The following is a 12,738-nucleotide window of genomic DNA, read 5'->3' as shown; positions in this document are numbered from 1 at the left end:
CGAAACTTAGAGAAAGCAAAGCGACGGTCGGAAGGGCGACTAAAAATCCTAGGGGTTAACACAGATAAGATCCTTCCATATGAAGATTATATCCGATTAATCACCGAAACTCAAGCTGATGTAATCAAACAGTAGGACATATTTGTATAGGTTACAATTTGAGTTGATTTTTTTGTGGGCAAAGTTTTAGTAATGGACACCGGAAAAAACATAAAACGATGTGGTCGAAAGGGGAATAAAATGTCTCAAAAAGATTGGAAAGCACCTGAAGGATAGTACATTTAGAAGGCCCTTGGGAATCATGAACGGGCACCTAGCGATGAGTGAAGATATGTGCCTAATAGGCTTAGCGGATGATGATGTATATAGGGCGTGTTATGTTATGAGCGAGAAGATACCTTGGAGCACAACCAATGTCACTGCCCCGACATGGAGGAAAATGTTACTGAGGATCTTGATTAGCTTGGAAAAAGAGACTGGAAACAGTTTTATTTGTCAAACTTTGTCAAAATTTTATTTCTATATTCTGTCAAAATTTTATTACTATAGAAATTTTTGCAAAATTTTATTTCTATAGAAAATTTTGTAAAATTTTATTTCTATTTTTTTGGAATTTTATTTCTGTAGAAAATTTTGTCAAAATTTTATTACTATAGAAAATATTGTCAAAATTTTATTACTATAGAAAATTTTGTAAAAATTTTATTTCTATAGAAAATTTTGTCAACATGCCAAAAAAAATCTACCAGAATTTTGAGAAAATTTTATCAAAAAAAAAAAAAAAAAAAAAAAACAAAACAAAAAATCGTACTTCGCAAAATTTTATTTCTATAGGAAATTTTGTCATATTTTATTTGTAAAAAAATTTTGGTCAAAATTTTATTTCTATAGAATATTTTTTCAAAATTTTATTTCTGTAGGAAATTTTGTCAAAATTTTATTACTGTAGGAAATTTTATCAAAATTTTATTTCTATAGGAAATTTTGTCAAATTTTATTTGTAAAGAAAATTTGTCAAAATTTTATTTCTATAGAAAATTTTGTCAACATTTTATTTCTATAGAAAATTTTTTTGTTAAAATTTTATTTCTCTAGAAAATTTAGTTAAAATTTTGTTTCTATAGAAAGTTTTGTTGAAATTTTATTTCTGTAGAAAATTTTGTCAAAATTTTATTACTATAGAAAATTTTGTCAACATTTTTATTACTATAGAAAATTTTGTAAAAATTTTATTTCTATAGAAAATTTTTGTCAAAATATTATTTCCATAGGTTAGGTTAGGTTAGGTGGCAGCCCGATGTATAGGGCTCACTTAGACTATTCAGTCCATTGTGATACCACATTGGTGAACTTCTCTCTTATCACTGAGTGCTGCCCGATTCCATGTTAAGCTCAATGACAAGGGACCTCCTTTTTATAGCCGAGTCCGAACGGCGTTCCACATTGCAGTGAAACCACTTAGAGAAGCTTTGAAACCCTCAGAAATGTCACCAGCATTACTGAGGTGGGATAATCCACCGCTGAAAAACTTTTTGGTGTTCGGTCGAAGCAGGTATCGAACCCACGACCTTGTGTATGCAAGGCGGGCATGCTAACCATTGCATCACGATGGCTCCATAGAAATTGTATTCTATAAAGACACTGAATTTCTGGAATAAAAGAAGGCTATAAAAGAAAGAAATAGTAACAGCGCAAAAACCCGGCTTAGCTGTAAATTATACGACTTGAGACCACGGTTGCCACTCGAGCCAAAAAAATCTACCAATTGTGAGAAAATTTTATCAAAAAAAAAGTACCAAACAAAAAATCGTACTTTGGGAAATTTTGTTTCTACAGAAAATTTTGTCACATTTTATTTGTAAAGAAAATTTTGAAATTGTTTGCCAAAATTTTACTTTTACAGAAAATTTTGTCCAAATTTTATTACTATAGAAAATTTTGTAAAAATTTTATTTCTATAGAAGATTTTGTCAAAATTTTATTTTTATAGAAAATTTTGTAAATATTTTATTTTTATAGAAAATTTTGTAAAAAATTTATTTTTGTAGAAAATTTTTTTCAAAATTTTATTTCTGTAGGCAATTGTGTCAAATTTTATTTGTAAAGAAAATTTGTCAAAATTTTATTTCTATAGAAAATTTTTTCAACATTTTATTTCTATAGAAAATTTTGTCGCAATTTTATTTCTATAGGAAATTTTGTCAACATTTTATTTCTATAGACAATTTTCTCAAAATTTTATTTCTATAGACAATTTTGTCAAAATTCTATTTCTATAGAAAATGTTGCCAAATTTTATTTACAAAGAACATTTTATCAAAATTTTATTTCTGTAGGAAATTTTGTCAAAATTTTATTTTGATAGGAAATTTTGTCAACATTTTATTTCTATAGACAATTTTGTCAAAATTTTGTTTCTATAGACAATTTTGTCAAGATTTTATTTCTATAGGAAATTTTGTCACAATTTTATTTCTTTAGGAGATTTTATCTAAATTTTATTTCTACAGAAAATTTTGTTAAAATTTTATTTCTATAGCAAATTTTGTAAAAATTATTATCTATAGAAAATTTAGTTGGAGAGGAATTCTAGCAAAACATCAAGAATCCTTCCAATCCACCCAACCGTAAATAATCTACCATTTTTGGCAGAAATCTACCAACTGCGGCAACCGTGCTTGAGACACGAAGACCTAGAACTTCTTGGTAACCTAACCCAAAGTGATGTGAACAAGCGACCCAGGACCGCTATGGACCAACCCCATTTCTGATCAAAACGTATTGAAGGGACCGGTCACTTTAACATGGGTCTGTCATTGACGTGGACTCATAGGTCATTTCCTGGGACAAATTAGTAGGACTACCCCATCTTCATTAGCCAGGCTGGGACAAAATCTTAGTACTTTTTATAGAAATCAATAAATCCATACCAAACCGATACCAAAACTGGAGCACAGATACCAAACCGTAAATTATCACCGATTTCAATGCGATAGCCATAGAATCCCAGCAAAACAAGCATCGCCAAAAATGTAATGAAAATGTTCTTTTTGGATCCGGAAGTGGTGCAAAATTCAAGCAAGCGATGAATCTAACATGGGCTTGTCATAGGACGGAAGTCCTCCATTTAAACAGCCGTTGCACTGAATTTGCATCACTTCTTTAGGTGTGATGCGAATTCAATGTTTTGGATGTAAATTAAAAAAATTCTATGATATTTTGTCAAATAAATAATTTTCACAATTTTTTATAATTTTTAATGGATTCTAACGCTTGCCGGAAATGTTTGACCCCAAATATTTTCTAAAATTCACAATTTTTTCAGATTGGATTCAGCATTTTCTTCGACAAAATTTAAATGATTTGTACCATTTTACGAATTCTTACTCTGTTTTTAACGTATTTGAAACAAAAAAAGTTAAAATTACCCATTAAAAGTATGAAAAAACCAAGTTATACAAAATTGAATTAAAAGAACTTCATGGGTAGTTAAAATAAAGAACATCATTGGGAGTGCATATTCTGGAAGTGCTTTTAAAGTTCTGCCTTTGGAAGAACTTCCAAATTTTTTGCTGGGATGTCAATGTTTTACCATTGTGAAGTAGAAACTCTTAAAAAATATTTGTTTTTTGGTAATATTACTGTGTTCTTTTTGTATTTGTCAATTTTAATTTAAAATATTTTAAATTGATTTTAATTTATTATAAATAATACCCTTAACATTTTAATCGATAACAAAGACTTCCATAAAACCTAGTTAAAGAAATTAAGCTTAGCTCTGTTTTAGTTTATTTTAAAAACTAAATTTGAATTTGCATTTAAGTTTTTCATTTTTAATTTTTTGCTTTTATATTTTGATTTCAATTTGTTAATTAAGTTTCAAGAAACAAATTCTTTTGGTTACCCGTTTCGTTTCCAGCATTTGATTTGAATGCATATGCATATGAATAACAATAATAATATTATTATATATCGTATATGTTTAAAGCTAGAGGAAAATTTCTAATTAGTTGGTATACTAGTTTGATTACTTATCCATTATAGACAAAGAACAAATACTATTCGTTTTACATTTTTAGGATTTTTCATCTCTTTGTGGAAATCCCCAAATTTTCATTGTTGATTGTTTGACATTTGTATGGGGAAACAAAATTGACTTATTGATGTTTATTATTTTCTAAATTTATCTCTTATATAAATTTAAACAGAATTTCTGATTTTTTTCTTAAATACATTTATTTTATAATTATTTTTGTTTGTTGTTTTGTTTGTTTTTACTAACATGACTAATATTTCTTTTTCAACTATGTTGATTATTTTATTTTAATTATTATTTGTTTTTAGGTTTTCTTAAATAAAAATCTTTACATTCAATTTTTTTTGTATGTATTTTAATGTAGAGTAATAGGAAACATAATTCGTAATAATTTTTTCTATAGCTTTTATTATAGTATTGTATCTCATAATGAATGTCTATTCAATGTTATGGTGGTATTCTGGTATTTATACAAATTCCAAATAAATTATTTCTATTAATCATTTGTTTTTTTTTAGATATTTAAAAATAATTTTTCGAAAAGTATATTTTCATTTCATTTTGATTCTCTGTGACCTTTTTGGAGAGGCTTATTTTCTTTTGTAGCAGAAAATCTATAGGATGACTATTTTCGATTAGGGAGATAATATTTTTCTATTAAAATATATGTAGATCCGATTATAATTTTCCAAAGTTTATTATTTGGGAAATATTTTCTTTGGTTATCAAATTGAATAAAACGTGCGATAGAGCGAAAGTCCTGCTAAGTCAAGGGAATAATAACATATCTTACATGACATCTTATATTAGATTGAATATATTGAATTGTTGTCAATAAGTTCTGTTGTACAAAACTTTATTTGAAAAAATTTTGCAAATCTAAACATCGAAATTTCCCATTAGATTGAGCCAATCAAACAATTTCATAAATATAATGACAATTTTCGTTATCGTTATGAATTTGCCATAACGAAATGTTTCATACTACTAATGAACATTTTCATTGTCTTTATGAAACCTTTACGATATGCGAATGAAAAACTGTCATTGGCTTAATTTTAACCCTTAAATGTTCACTGTATCTTTTAAGATACAAACAGAAAAAAATTCTTACGTCTTAAAATGTTGGCCAAATTCTATGAAATCAAGTTTGATGCATTGAAACTATTTTTTTAAATATGTTTTTCCTTTTTTTAATAAAAATTTAATGAATAAATATTTGTAGCTATAAACTTTAAAATTATTAAATTCATTTTTAAATTTATATTTATAATTTTGTAATATTCCATCCACCGATTTCTACGAATTTATTAGAAATTTCATAAAAAAATACCCACCAAGTACAATTTCCAAATTTTTTCAAGAATAAAGTGAAAAACGAATAAGGGGGTTTGAGCAGAAAATAAGCCTGGCATAAGATAGAAAGGATCTTCAAAATCTCCCCCATGAGTTTTTCAAGGACCAAGACATATTATAGAAAAATTTGATATCAGCTGAATTAAACACAAAGTATCATCAAATGAGTACATCCACTAGCCTCAAATAAAAATCCCCTTCGTTCTATTGATGCTGCTAACTTTCCAAATTCATCAATCGAAATAGTCACTTGCTATCTTTTAACTTAAAAGTTATTCCCGCTTCCAAGAACTCTCCAAAGTCTCATGTGAGGAATTCAAAAAAAGAAAACACAAAACCACTAATAAACCATTTCCATATATGCATACCGTCTATTTATCGCACATGGCCTCCGGCACTGACACCGTAATCGGCGGCGATGTAGCCATTTCTATTGTCGTTGACGTATTCGTCGCTGAGAGTGCTGTGGTCAATGGCGTTTGGATATTAGCATTACTTGTACTGCAGGTATTCAAATTGGAATTTATACTTAAAGCCACACCATTGGCTTCGGAGTGGCGACGTGAGGATAAACGATTCGAAGTAGTTCCCAAATTACACAAGCCATTTGAATTGGGAGTTAGGACACACGACGCCACTCCATTACTTGCAACATGGTGTAGGCTATCAAGATTTCCCAATTTGCCAACAATTTTTGGTATTTTATCACTTTCCGAGAGGCTGGAATTATTAGAGAGACCACCGCATATGGAAGATCCACCACTACTTCCTCCACCTCCCAAACTATTACTTTGCTGATGATGATGATGATGGGGGTGGGAGTGTGAAGAATTTCCGGAATTATTTTGTAGTTGATGCTCTTGGGATTTCCGGCTGCTATTGTGGTGGTGATGATGATGATGGTGGTGATGATGGTGACGATGATGATGATGACCCGTTTCTCCTCTACTTTTATGACATAGGCAATCATCTTGTTTTTGATGCCCTATACCCTGTGAAGTCCCACAACTTGACATTGAGGGAGTACTTTTGCTATAGGATTTACTACTCCCATTATGTGGCAGATAATCGTTGGATCCCTTTAATGAAGAAGTCTTCCTTAGACGCATGCATTCGCAATTCCTACACGATGACGAGGATAGAGTGGAATTACGCTGCTTATGTAAAGGATTGTGATTGAGGCTTTCCAAATTTTCAGCCATAAGTTGAGCTTGTTTTCTGGCAGCTGCCTCCCGTTTGGCTGGAGAGGTGGGTGAGCTATCTTCTTCTCCAGTTGGAGGTGGAGTAGAGAGACGACTGGAATCGCTGGAATAACCATCATTACAAGGAGTTTCTTCCACTTCGGAATCATCATCATCGGCTTCGGCCCCAGTTTCTTCTGCTTCTACATCTGGGCATTCTTCAGTGGATAAATTTGCCTGAAGGTTGATATTATCTGCATCAGATGGTGAATTGTTATGATCATCATTTCCTGGTCCATTATCGTTATTATTGTTATTGCTATTGGAATTTAAATTTTTATTGTTTTTGGCCTTGACAATGCCATTGCTTTTTTTGCTTTTAGTCTCAACACCTTGGGCCAAATCAATCCAATGTTGCCGATTGTCTCGTACCCCCTCAACCAAGGGTTCCAATTTATCGGAGAGTGTTGAAAAGGCCTATATTAATAAAATTAAGAGTTAATAGGTGTTTAATGATGGGAAAAGTGGTGCTTTGGCTTTTACCTCATATATTGGCAGACATATGGAATCTATGAATCCGACTTGCATCATTGGTAATTCATCTTCTTTTTCCCGATTCATGATGTCCTAGAAAAGAAAATACCACAGGGATAAGATTAAATCGAAAATCGGCCTGGTTATGAAAATTTTGTATTAGCATTTCTAAAAAGTGGCATAAAAAGTGTCACTGGAAAAAATCCCCGGGATTCGAAAAGACGGAGATGAAACCCCTAATGACAAGAGACCTCTTTTTCATAACTTATTGTGTGTGAAACCACTTAGAGGGAATGCATAACTGAAGGGAAATATACCTCCTCTGAAAGAAAATTTTGTGTTAGCATTTCCCAAAAAGTGGCATAAAAAGTGTCACCGCCAGAAATGAAAAAACTGAGATAAAACAATCTTAATAACAAGGACCCTCCCTTTCATTGCTCATTGTGTGTGAAATCACTTAGAAAAAATGCATTACTAAAATTGAATGAATCTCCGGTCAAAAATTTGTTGGTCATGCTAACACGGTTGCCACTCGAGCCATAAATAATCTACCAAACTTAGAAGTTTTTTTTGTTACAAAAATCTACCAAAATAAATCCTACGGGAAATGGATCAACCACAGAACCGGTACAGGACTAGTCCCTGGTGTGTATGGACCAGTCCTAGTTCTGGTCAAAACGTATGAAAGGGACCGATCATTTTAACATGGGTTTGTCGTTGACGGGGTAAATTTACATTTTAGGACGCGTCCTGGACTCATCCCAAAGGACACGGCCTGGAACAATTTAGCAGGAGCACCCCATAGACAGGTCCTCAGGAACCAGTCTCGGACAAGCTCTTAGAAATCCGTTTCAATTTCAATCCAATCGAACCCGAAATGACAAAAAAAAAAAAAAAAAAAACAAAATAAAATATGTCGAACAATAGGTTATTCTGGATAATTTTATTTCACTCCGTCAATGGCAATTTGCACCAATTTCCCATTGGGGAATTATATTTTATATAAAAAATTTTGTCAAAATCTTATTTCTATTTTAAAAATTTATTTATATAAAAAATTTTGTCAAAATTTTAATTTTATTCCTATTGAAAATTTTGTCAAAATTTTTTTTCTATAGAAAATTTTATTAAAATTGAATTTCTATAGAAAATTTTATCAAAATTTCATTTCTACAAGAAAAATTTTGTAAAAATTGTATTTCTATAGAAAATTTTGTCAAAATTTTATTTCTATAGAAAATTTTGTCAAAATTGTATTTCTATAAAAAATTTTGTCAAAATTTTATTTCTAAAGAAAATTTTGTCAAAAATTCATTTCTATAGAAAATTTTGTCAAAATTTTATTCAATAGAAAATTTTGTCAAACATTTTTTTTTCTGTAGAAAATTTTGTCAAAATTTTATTTCTATAGATAACGTTATCAAAATTTTATTTCATAGAAAAATTTTGTCAAGATTTTATTTCTATGGAAAACTTTGTCAATATTTTATTTCTATATAAATTTTGTCAAAATTTTATTTCTATAGAAAATTTTGTCAAAACTTTATTTCTATAGAAAATTTTGTCAAAATTATATTTCTATAGAAAATTTTGTCAAAATTTTATTTCTATAGAAAATATTGTCAACATTTTATATCTATAGAAAATGTTGTCAAGATTTTATTTCTATAGAAAATTGTGTCAAAATTTTATTTCATAGAATTTTTTGTTTTAAATTTTATTTCTATAGAAAATTTTGTCAATTTTATTTTCTAAAAAAAATTTTGTCAAAATTTTTTTTCTATAGAAAATTTTGTCAAAATTGGATTTCTATGGAAAATTTTGTCAACATTTTATTTCTATAGAAAAATTTGTCAAAATTTTATTTCTAAAGAAAATTTGTCAAAATTTTATTTCCATAGAAAATTTTGTCAAAATTGTATTTCTATGTAAAATTTTGTCAAAATTTTATTGCTATAGAAAACTTTGTCAAAATTTGTCAAAACTTTATTTCTATAGAAAATTTTGTCAACATTTTATTTCTATATAAAATTTTGTCAAAATTGTATTTCTATGGAAAATTTTGTCAAAATTTTATTTCTATAAAAAATTTTGCCACAATTTTATTTCTTTAGAAAATTTTGTCAACATTTTATTTCTATCGAAAATTTTGTCAAAATTTTATTTCTATATAAAATTTTGTCAAAATTTTATTTCTATAGAAAATTTTGTCAAAATTTTATTTCTATAGAAAATTTTGTCAAAATTTTATTTCTATAGAAAATGTTATCAAAATTTTATTTCATAGAATTTTTTGTAAAAATTTTATTTCTTTAGAAAATTTTTTCAAAATTTTATTTCTATAGAAAAGTTTGTCAAAATTTTATTTCTAAAGAAAATTTTGTCAAAAATTAATTTCTATAGAAAATTTTGTCAAAATTGTTTTTCTATAGAAAATTTTGTCAAAATTATATTTCTATCGAAAATTTTGTCAAAATTTTAATTCTATAGAAAATTTTGTCAAAATTTAATTTCCATAGAAAATTTTGTCAAAATTTTATTTCTATAGAAAATTTTGTCAAAATTATATTTTTATAGAAAATGTTGTCAAGATTTTATTTCTATAGAAAATTTTGTCAAAATTTTATTTCTATCGAAAATTTTGTCAAAATTTTATTTCTATAGAAAATTTCGTCAAAATGTTATTTCTATCGAAAATGTTGTCTATAGAAAATTTTGTCAAAATTTTATTTCTATAGAAAATTTTGTCAAAATTATATTTTTATAGAAAATTTTGTCAAAATTTTATTTCTATAGAAAATTTTGTCAACATTTTATTTCTATAGAAAATTTTGTCAATTTTTTTTCTAAAAAAAATTTTGTCAAAAATGTTTTTTCTATAGAAAATTTTGTCAAAACTGGATTTCTATGGAAAGTTTTGTCAACATTTTATTTCTATACAAAATTTTGTGAAAATTTTATTTCTATACAAAATTTTGTCAAAACTTTATTTCTATAGAAAATTTTGTCAAAATTTTATTTCTAAAGCAAATTTGTCAAAATTTTATTTCCATAGAAAATTTTGTGAAAATTTTTCACCAAATGATGAGATTTATCCCACCGACGCCTAAACCTAACTTAATAACAATTTTTGTTAGAATACACATAATACTTCATCATACTTACTATGGGAGTTATATTCAATTCTTGTTTCTCCATATCACCCTGCTCAAAGAATTCAGAACTAACCAAATCCGCTACACGTTTCTCGATATCCCATGGTTTAGTTATGGCTGATAAATCACAGACAGTCATACTCATGGCTCTTAGGAGAGCACGTGGTTCTTCACCTATCCAATAACTCAAAGGTTGTCGATGAACATCTTCCAAAAAGGTTCCTCGTTTTCTAAACGAAAATTGTATTTATACAAAATGTTCAAATTCATTTGAAACCTCTCTATACTTACCTCAAATAAACTGCCAAATCTGTAGACAAAATAGCATCTTCCAAAACTTTTATAACACGACAATAATCCTCTGAAGATAAATTAGCTAAAATTTGATTTCCAGGACTGTTAAGAATCATTAGACACTGATCGAAATGATGATGTTCCATGGTTGAAGTTGAATACAATTGGGCCAAAGGCGATGAAGCTCTGTGATATTAGGGGGAATTTATTACAATTTTTTAAATTAGTTTTAATAAAATCTTTCTGTTTTTACTTGATCTGAAATGAATTATTTGTCCCCCGATGATCCAAATCATGACATAGGCAGGCAATAATTAAAGCCAAACATTCCATTTCACCAAATATCTTCCACCATTGTGTGGCCTGTCCATGATGGGAAATCTTTGATTAATAAAAATTTATATGTGGGTATATAAAGATGGGACAAATTAAAAAGAAAATATAAAATTTATATTAAGAAATAAAAATTCTAAAGGAATATTTAAAAACAAGAGTAGTTTTAGAAACAAAAATCGGAATATAAACAAATTTTTATTAAAACATTAAGTAGTAATTTTCTTATCTAAATGGACAGGCTAACTCTTATCTCCAGTTGGTACTAAAATTTTATTATTATTGTTATGCATTGATTAAACCACAAGAGTAGCTTAACCAGCAGAGGAAAACTCAAATTTGTCAATTTTATTTGGGCAAAGTCCTTTAGACTACTAGAAGGAAAGTGAGATGTTTATGCAAAAATTTATTATGGCAAAGTCGACTATCAAAAACCTTTTCGGGGAGGTTCAATTGTAATTCACTTTGGGTTAAGTGAATTATCCTAATTTATTCTGATAAAAAAATAAAAAGGTATTTTTTAATAGGAAGTCTACCTTGGAGACAGCCGAGGTAATTTTATATAAAAAAAAACTTCTCGCCTTTGAAGGGCCTATATTTCCTGTATTTCATCATTAGTAGCATCCATACCATGAAATTAACTTAGTCCGTGATATACAATAAACTTTGTATTCTATGAATAATTATAGCGAATATAATTCTATATTTTTCTCAGAATTCATTTATAATAGAATTATACATCAAAATAAAATACATAGATAACCAACTTTCAAGAACTGAATACACAAATGCTATTACAGTCTATGATACGCTTCTTTTCCAGTATTCGCAGCTACTTACCGTCAATATAGCAAACATCATTTGGGCCACATTGAATGCGTGACGCCAATTATGATAAATTACATTGCGATAATTCTTCTTAACACTCAACAGCCAACGACATAGCACTTCATAGTCGATATGGAAACGTTCCACGAAATCCAAATCTAAAAACATTCGTAAACAGGCCTAAAAACAAAAATAGGAAAGATTCATATAGACAATTCTCAGTATCAAATAATTGAAATGAGTTTATAAAGAAATCACATTTTTATTGTGACCAATGTTCATGAAGTCAAACAAACCTTTAGAGTATCATCATCCTCAAAGTGGATATCATCAAAACGGAAATCATGTAAACGGAAATGAGCTGCAGAAGGTACTCGTAGCCGCTGTAAATAAGGATAAGAACAAGGACACAACGGAAACGGAAGTTAAGAATGACTCAAGAAAAATTATGGTTGTGCTAAATCTTTCTCCCCTTGTGAATAGTGGTCATTACTTAAATAGGTTTTCTTAATTTTTTTTGCCATCATCCAAAATTAATGAAGAATGAAAAACAATAGGAAAATGCCATGGATGACGACATATTTCCCCATGGAGATTTTTGCGTCATAATAATTCCCTTTTAAATACAATTCCATTTGGAAGCTATATATTAATGAAAAAGATGATTAGTAAGAGATACATTTCCAACGACGAAACATTGTGGGAGTAGAGGAAAACGTTTCAAGTGGAAAAAAAATATTTGTTGTAATCAAATTCCTATAAAAAAAAATAAAAAAAATTATAGAAATAAAATTTTGAAGAAATTTTCCTATTGAAATGAACTTTTGAGAAAATTTCCTATAGAAATGAAATTTCGACAAAATTTCCTATAGAAATTAAATTTTGACCAAAATTTTGAATCGTAATGAATTTTTGACCTGATTTTTTACAGAAATGCAATTTTGGCAAAAAAAATTCTATATACATAGATTAAATTTTGACAAAATTTTGTACTGAAAGTTATTTATGACAAATCTTTGTA

At 28.4% G+C, this 12,738-nt stretch overlaps 1 protein-coding gene across 8 annotated transcripts in view; it reads right to left on the bottom strand.

Moving 5' to 3' along the window:
* Positions 1-4,061: 4,061 nt before the first annotated feature.
* Pde11 (Phosphodiesterase 11) overlaps positions 4,062-12,738 on the bottom strand; it is a 355,629-nt gene continuing 346,952 nt past the window's right edge. For 7 of the 8 annotated variants that reach the window (XM_075296862.1, XM_075296864.1, XM_075296859.1 and 4 more), the window contains 7 exons: positions 12,014-12,100; positions 11,730-11,897; positions 10,810-10,937; positions 10,554-10,742; positions 10,273-10,492; positions 7,117-7,200; positions 4,062-7,050 (listed from right to left, as the gene is read on the bottom strand). In XM_075296862.1, the coding sequence (XP_075152977.1) occupies positions 5,764-7,050; positions 7,117-7,200; positions 10,273-10,492; positions 10,554-10,742; positions 10,810-10,937; positions 11,730-11,897; positions 12,014-12,100 (2,163 nt within the window). In that variant the 3' untranslated portion in view covers positions 4,062-5,763. The remainder of the gene's footprint in view (positions 7,051-7,116; positions 7,201-10,272; positions 10,493-10,553; positions 10,743-10,809; positions 10,938-11,729; positions 11,898-12,013; positions 12,101-12,738) is intronic. The other variant, XM_075296858.1, reaches the window with a different exon arrangement.

The sequence above is a fragment of the Haematobia irritans genome, chromosome 2, assembly GCF_050003625.1.
Source record: "Haematobia irritans isolate KBUSLIRL chromosome 2, ASM5000362v1, whole genome shotgun sequence".
Lineage (NCBI taxonomy): Eukaryota > Metazoa > Arthropoda > Insecta > Diptera > Muscidae > Haematobia > Haematobia irritans.
Note: the sequence above shows the minus strand (reverse complement) of the source record. Positions and strands in the feature narration are given on the sequence as shown.